Source organism: Vidua macroura, chromosome 5 (genome assembly GCF_024509145.1).
Source record: "Vidua macroura isolate BioBank_ID:100142 chromosome 5, ASM2450914v1, whole genome shotgun sequence".
Taxonomy (NCBI): domain Eukaryota; kingdom Metazoa; phylum Chordata; class Aves; order Passeriformes; family Viduidae; genus Vidua; species Vidua macroura.
The window spans coordinates 58735648-58741647 of record NC_071575.1 but is presented as its reverse complement, the minus strand read 5'-3'; the positions used below and the strand labels follow the sequence as shown (position 1 = coordinate 58741647).

Sequence of the window (6000 nt, the reverse complement as noted above, 5' to 3'; positions counted from 1 at the left end):
ATATTAATCAAAGGCAGGAAAGAAAGATATAACAATTCTCAAACTGTAGTGTGCACTAGGATATTGGAATTGTTTCAGTGCTGTGTTCAGTTATCAGAAAGGACCAAGTTATGGCTAAGTTCACCCCATTCTTCATGTTCTTGAAAGAAACAGTTTGGTAGCGTCCATGATAAAAATATGATGTTACATGAGCGATCTATTGAATGTATACTTGAAGAAGAACAAGGGAATATGGTATGTTCATCACAAATACAGACTGAGTAGGCATGTCATTGTCATGAAAATGCATTGTTATTTAAACAGAACAATTGTCACATTGTTCTGTTCTAATAATGCTGAAGATCACTTCTAAGCTCACTTCTATAATCATCCACCTATTCTATCACATAACTGGAATAGATGCTATTTCCAGTTCCTTAACTTTCTACAGATTAGTCTGTGTTGGTTTTGTGTGTGGTTCATTTTTTTTAGTAGTACAAAGATTTAATCATAAAACTTCTTTTTTGAGACATCTAATAATGATCTAGAAGGCAGAAAGCTGAGGGGGTGGAGGGAAGTAATCAATGTTTGCATCCTGTGGCATTCAGCTTCAATTATACTGCTGAAACCTGGAAGCTGTGATGTTTTAAAGCAATCATCTAGTGTTACGCATTACAGCTATTCTGGAATCACTAGTTTGTTCATAGTTTATGCTATAATTACTGCAAATATATCCCTCATTCCTTAAATTAGGTTGCAGGTATTGAAACAAGTGATAAAGGCATCTGATAATTAGCAACAGCTAGCAATAATAAAGTAACAATCACAAAAGGAAGCAAGGAAAATATGTCCTGCTTTCCATTGCAAAATTTTTAGTCACTGATGTCATTCAAATGTCAGCTTACCATATACCACACACAGATCTTATGTTTCTTTTTGCACTGTAACCTGATAGGTGTTTTGTACATAAATTTCAGATACTAAAACTGCCTCTGTCCTAATACTTGGACATTTTTCCAGTCCCCACACCTTAGTGCCATTTAAAAATGAGAAAATACAAGGTGCCTCTCTGTAGTGATAATAATGTATATTTAGTCCCATTGGTGCCTATCTTTCAACTACCCCTTGGTTTAGTTTTTAGTTTCTCTTTTCCATATAAATCACTCAGTGCATGAGAATTATGTATTTAGTCTAAGCTCAAACATTATAAGACAAAATTGTTGTGCCTTTATAAATGTGATGAGAGAAGATGACTATCTCCCCAGCAACACTGAAGACTTGAATTTCCTTAACTTCTCCATTATTTTCACAGGGTGCTCTATTTATGGAATCAGCAATCGCCAACAATTTCCATTTTTCTAAGTAGAATAAAATATTAAGATCAAGTAATATAAAAAAGGATCAAAACAAACCCCCACGTAACCAAAAGTAAAATGGATTAGAAGAGAAGAATGTAAGATCATGTCACACTTACATTATATACTTTTAAATTACTCACACCTATAGAATTGTAACTGCTATATCATTTATAGTGATGTACTATCCTTACTATAACTGTTCATACGTTTTTGGTTATTCATGCCATGCCCTGTGGGATACACTGATCATATTTAGATCCTTATAGCGGATTATAAAAGACAGAGGAACTGTATTATAAAGCTGAAAAACAGTTTGGTTTTTTCTCAAAAACTGTTCTTTAGCTTTTAGTCATCTAGTAGCCTATTTATACTCAGAATTAGCCTCTCAAGACAGTACTGATCTTACATACATCCCTTCACATTACTGTACAGACAAAGACAGTAGTGAACTAAATTTCTTCTTGGTTTTTTGTTTGGGTTTTGTGGTTTGGCTTTTTAAAGGAATTTCAGCTGTAGGCTTACTGGTTTGCCTGCCTGCAGACACACCTAGAATACTTGTGAAGGTATGTGGTTTCTTGGCTGTACTGAGAACTTTAGACAGATTGGTTTAAGAGGAAATACTTTAGAGATATCTGATGAGAAATTGCTCTGTGCTTAACAAATTGCTCTGGACAAGAGAATGAAAATAAAGAAATGAGATTTCAGGTGATAACTTCCTTCAAAAAAGAGGCAGAAGATTGGAACTGGGATGTGGTCAGAAGTTTCTGAATAAAATATCCATAATATCTTCCTTGAGTTTGTGCCACTGGAGTTATGTTTCAGATGTGTGCTGTGCACAGGGAGTATATCTCCTGTACATAAGAACATGTTACTGTCTTCTGCATTCCCACTGCTGTTCCTTCTGTTTGCTAGGAGCTAACCAAGTGTTGACAGTCAGGTTCTCCTACCATTATTTTGATGTACTACCTGAGATCAAGCATTGAACGTGAGTTACAGCAACAAGAATCTAGAATTGAAATTCGAAATTAATGTATTTTGATAATGTTTGTGGCTTTGGAATGAATTTGTTTTTTACAAATAAACACATTAAACTTCTTTATTGCTATATGTAAAACACTCAACAGACAGAGGAGTGGAGGAATTCAGTGTATGATTTTGGGTTTCAGTATATGATTTTTGGGGACTTTGACCTGTCCTACATATTGTGTAGCTACAGACATGACATTTAATTTGCCTGTGCCTTAACTTCGCACCTGTGACATGGGAATGGAAGCACTTCTATCTCTCTTCAAACTGCTATGATGAGAAATAAATACTGGGGACTACTTAGATGCTATAATAATGGATACAAATTAAACACATTACATATAAGATGATGGACTTGTCGTGATTATTGTGAATTACTATGAACAGATTCAGGGCAACCGGATTGGTGGTCTTGGAAAAAAAAAAAAAGGAATGGGTCTGCGCACGTGTGAGAGTGAAGCCCCCGTTTTTCAGTGTGTCAATGCACACAGTAACCGAGGTAAATTCGCCTCTTTTGCAAGTGGAAGGGCTGTAGGCTTTCCGAGGGCACGCACCTCCGCGGTGTTCCCCCTTGCCGGCGACCGCCCCGAGGAGCCCCCACGGGCCGGCCCTCCGGGCCGCTCCGCCGCGCCCCCTGGCGGCGCCAGCCTTGCCCCGCGCCCCGGCCGTGCCCCACCAACCTCGCGCGTTCTCCGCCCGGGGGCTCTTGTGGTGGCGGCCCCGGGAGCGTCACCCCGCGCCGGGCCTTGAAGTTCGGCCCGCACGCGCCGTCCCCAGCCGCCGCTGCGGTTGCTCGGGGCGCGGGGACCCGCACACGCACTAACGCGGAAGGAGGGGATTCCCCGCACAGCCCGCGGAACGGGACAGAACGGCGCGGGAGTTTCCGTGCAAGAGCCAAGGGGAAGGCACCGGGAGGTTCCTCGTTCACTAACGCGTCGGGAGGAGATTCCCCAGACAGCTTGCGGGACGGGACGGAGCGGGAGCTTCCGTGCAGGGGCCAGGAGTGAAGAGACCAGGGAAGCGCGGGAGCGAAATCGCTCGGGACTGCACCCTGGGCACGTCTCCCCCGGGGCACTTCCCCGCCCCGCACGCTTTGGGGTCGCGACGGCGCCGGTGCCGCATTTCCCCTGAGGGCTCCGCTCTGTCCCCTCGCTCGGGCCGTCGGGCTCCCCGCGCCCGGGGCGGGCACGCGCGGCTCCCGCTGGCGGTGACGTCACGGCCCGCTCCCGGCTCGCCGCTCCAGTCGGCGGGCGCATCCCGCGGGTGCGGAGCGGTGCGGAGCGGGGCCGCGCGCCACGGGCGGCAGCGGCGTCGCGCTGTGGAGGCCAGCAGGCGCCGCCTCCTCCCTCCCCCCGTCCCTCGTTCCCGCCCGCGCCGCTCTGTCCCATGTTCGGGCTGGGGAAGCCGGCGGGGCAGCAGGAGCTGGGCAGAAGCGGTGGGCTTCCGAAGATGGCGTCCGTGGGGGATTTTAACGTACTCAGCTCCAGCATCCCGGCCACCAAGGTGGAGCTCTCCGTATCCTGCAGGTACGGTGGCGGCTCACGGCCGCGCCACCCGCTCGCCCCGCGGCGTCGGAGGGGGCGGACGGGCGGGGGCCCCTCGTCCCGGGCTTGTCAGCGGAGCGGGCAGGAGAAGGGCAGTGCGGGATGCCCTCCGCATGCCCGGCGCCGTGCGAGGCGCTCTCGCTCCTGCCCTCGGAGCGTGCCGAGCGCGGGCAGCTGCCAGTGCGTCCTCGGGCAGAGCCGGGCGCAGCCCGGGGCCGGCTGCCAGCCCGCTGCAGCCCTCTGGCCGCGCACCGGGCGTGTCCGCCGCCGGCTGCTGCCGGCGGGCCCCGGGGGCTAAGCGCCGGCTCCCGCGGCGGCTCCGGGTTCTGCCGAGACGGGCAGCGGCTGCCGCCGCCCCGCATCCTGCCCGCGCCGCCGCCGGGGAGCGGGAGTCGCGTCGGTGAGCGCGCAGGGCGCGTTATCCCGCAGGTATTTAACTTCTGGAGCTGTCCCCAAGAGCCGTGGTGGGGACGGAGACCGGAGTAATCATCCTGTGGGTTCTTCAAGGCTCTCTTGCAAAACTTAGGAGTACGGGCATGTTGTATCGCTTCGTCATGTCTTATCGTAACGCTGCTGCCGAGAAACTGAGGGAATGCCAACCCGTAACACCAAATGTGGCGTCTGTGGTTTTGTTCCTTTGACGCTTGTTCATCGGTATTTCAAAAATCCTGTTTTCTCCCGTAATGCAGAGATTTTCTCATTAGAGGTCTAAAAAATAGTTTTATTTGTGCGCTTTTTTTATTCACGTCTTCGTTCACATTCCGCGACTTCCTTAAGTGTTTCCCAGTAGTTGCAAAGCGGTGACGCCTTGCATAGTTGGCAGCTTCTAGCGGAAAATTTGAACTGTCAGTGTATTTCCTGACGGGAAATGAGACAGAGTTTCTTTTACAATCCGTTGCTTCATTTTGTAATGTAGCTCCTCATTTTATAATGTTGCTGTTTACCGGTACTACTACCACGATAGAACGGCAGTGCTCTAAACTTAAGTTGTCAGACCACTCCCTCTCTTTCTTTAGTAAATAAAGTATGATTTGATGTTTTATCAAGTGTGGATTTCAAAAGAAGGCTGAAGCAGTGAGAAATAGAGTAAGATTAAATTTTTAATACTGAAACAGTCACCAGGCTGACATATTAACACCCCATTGTACTTGCTGTCTCTGCAAGGTTCACAAGCACTAATTGCTGTCCAAAAAAGGGTGTGCTGTAATGTGTAAAAGCAGTCCAGGACCTTTACTTTTACGTTCTTCAGATAGCCTGTCACAGTTACAGATGTCAGAGCATTTATGTTGAATTTGACCCAATTCACTTGGTATGGGAGTTCCTTTAATTCCAGGTATCATTTGTGTAAAACCTGCCGTGTTTCACAATAATCCATCAGATATTTACATAGAAATGCAGGTATAGAACATAGTCAATTGATTCTGACCTTACTTGTAGCTAATTTCAGTATATAGTTTACAGCAGCAGTTTCTCTGTAGATGTTGTTAAAAGCCATGTCAGTTTTGTTAAAACTTTTTCATTTGTCTTGATGTCAAGTGCAGAAGGATGGGAATTTCCATGGAGATTCCTTTCTTCTGTATGTGCTGAATGACAATTTTTGATTACAAAATTATGCTTCAGAGCAGAGTATAAAATGAGTGACACTAGGGCAGAGATTAATGGTTAACACGTTTGTGATTCATCTGTAAACACATTCATTGGCTAAAGCTTGTGAAATGTGGTGTTAAATGAAGTTGTGAAAGACTGCAAGAGCAAACTGCAAAATTCAGAGAATGCTGAAAAGTCTTTAATAATTAGCAGTTGTATATTCCTTAATACCTGGAGAGAAATGTTGTTGACAACAGTTTGGGTCATTGTGGTTTTTTTCCTTAATACTTGAAGGGTTGTAGGACCAATACGGTCACTAATTTACATCAACAATTGTAAGTTGATAACTATAATTTATTCCTGGATTTTTTTCTTGGGTTTTTCTTTTTGTTTGGCTTCGGGGTTTTTTGTTGTTGTGGTGATGTTTTGTGGGGGTTTTTTTTGGGGGGGGGTGTTGTTTGTATTTTGTTTTGTTTTCCTTGTAGGACATGAGGGAAGTTCTTCCA

At 46.2% G+C, this 6000-nt stretch overlaps 1 protein-coding gene across 5 annotated transcripts in view; it reads left to right on the top strand.

The window, feature by feature from the left end:
• Positions 1 to 3650: 3650 nt before the first annotated feature.
• Positions 3651 to 6000, top strand: part of CPNE8 (copine 8) — a 70971-nt gene continuing 68621 nt past the window's right edge. For 4 of the 5 annotated variants that reach the window (XM_053978597.1, XM_053978596.1, XM_053978600.1 and 1 more), the window contains exon 1: positions 3651 to 3889. In XM_053978597.1, the coding sequence (XP_053834572.1) occupies positions 3750 to 3889 (140 nt within the window). In that variant the 5' untranslated portion in view covers positions 3651 to 3749. Of the gene's footprint in view, positions 3890 to 4309; positions 4337 to 6000 lie in introns of those variants that run through there. The other variant, XM_053978599.1, reaches the window with a different exon arrangement.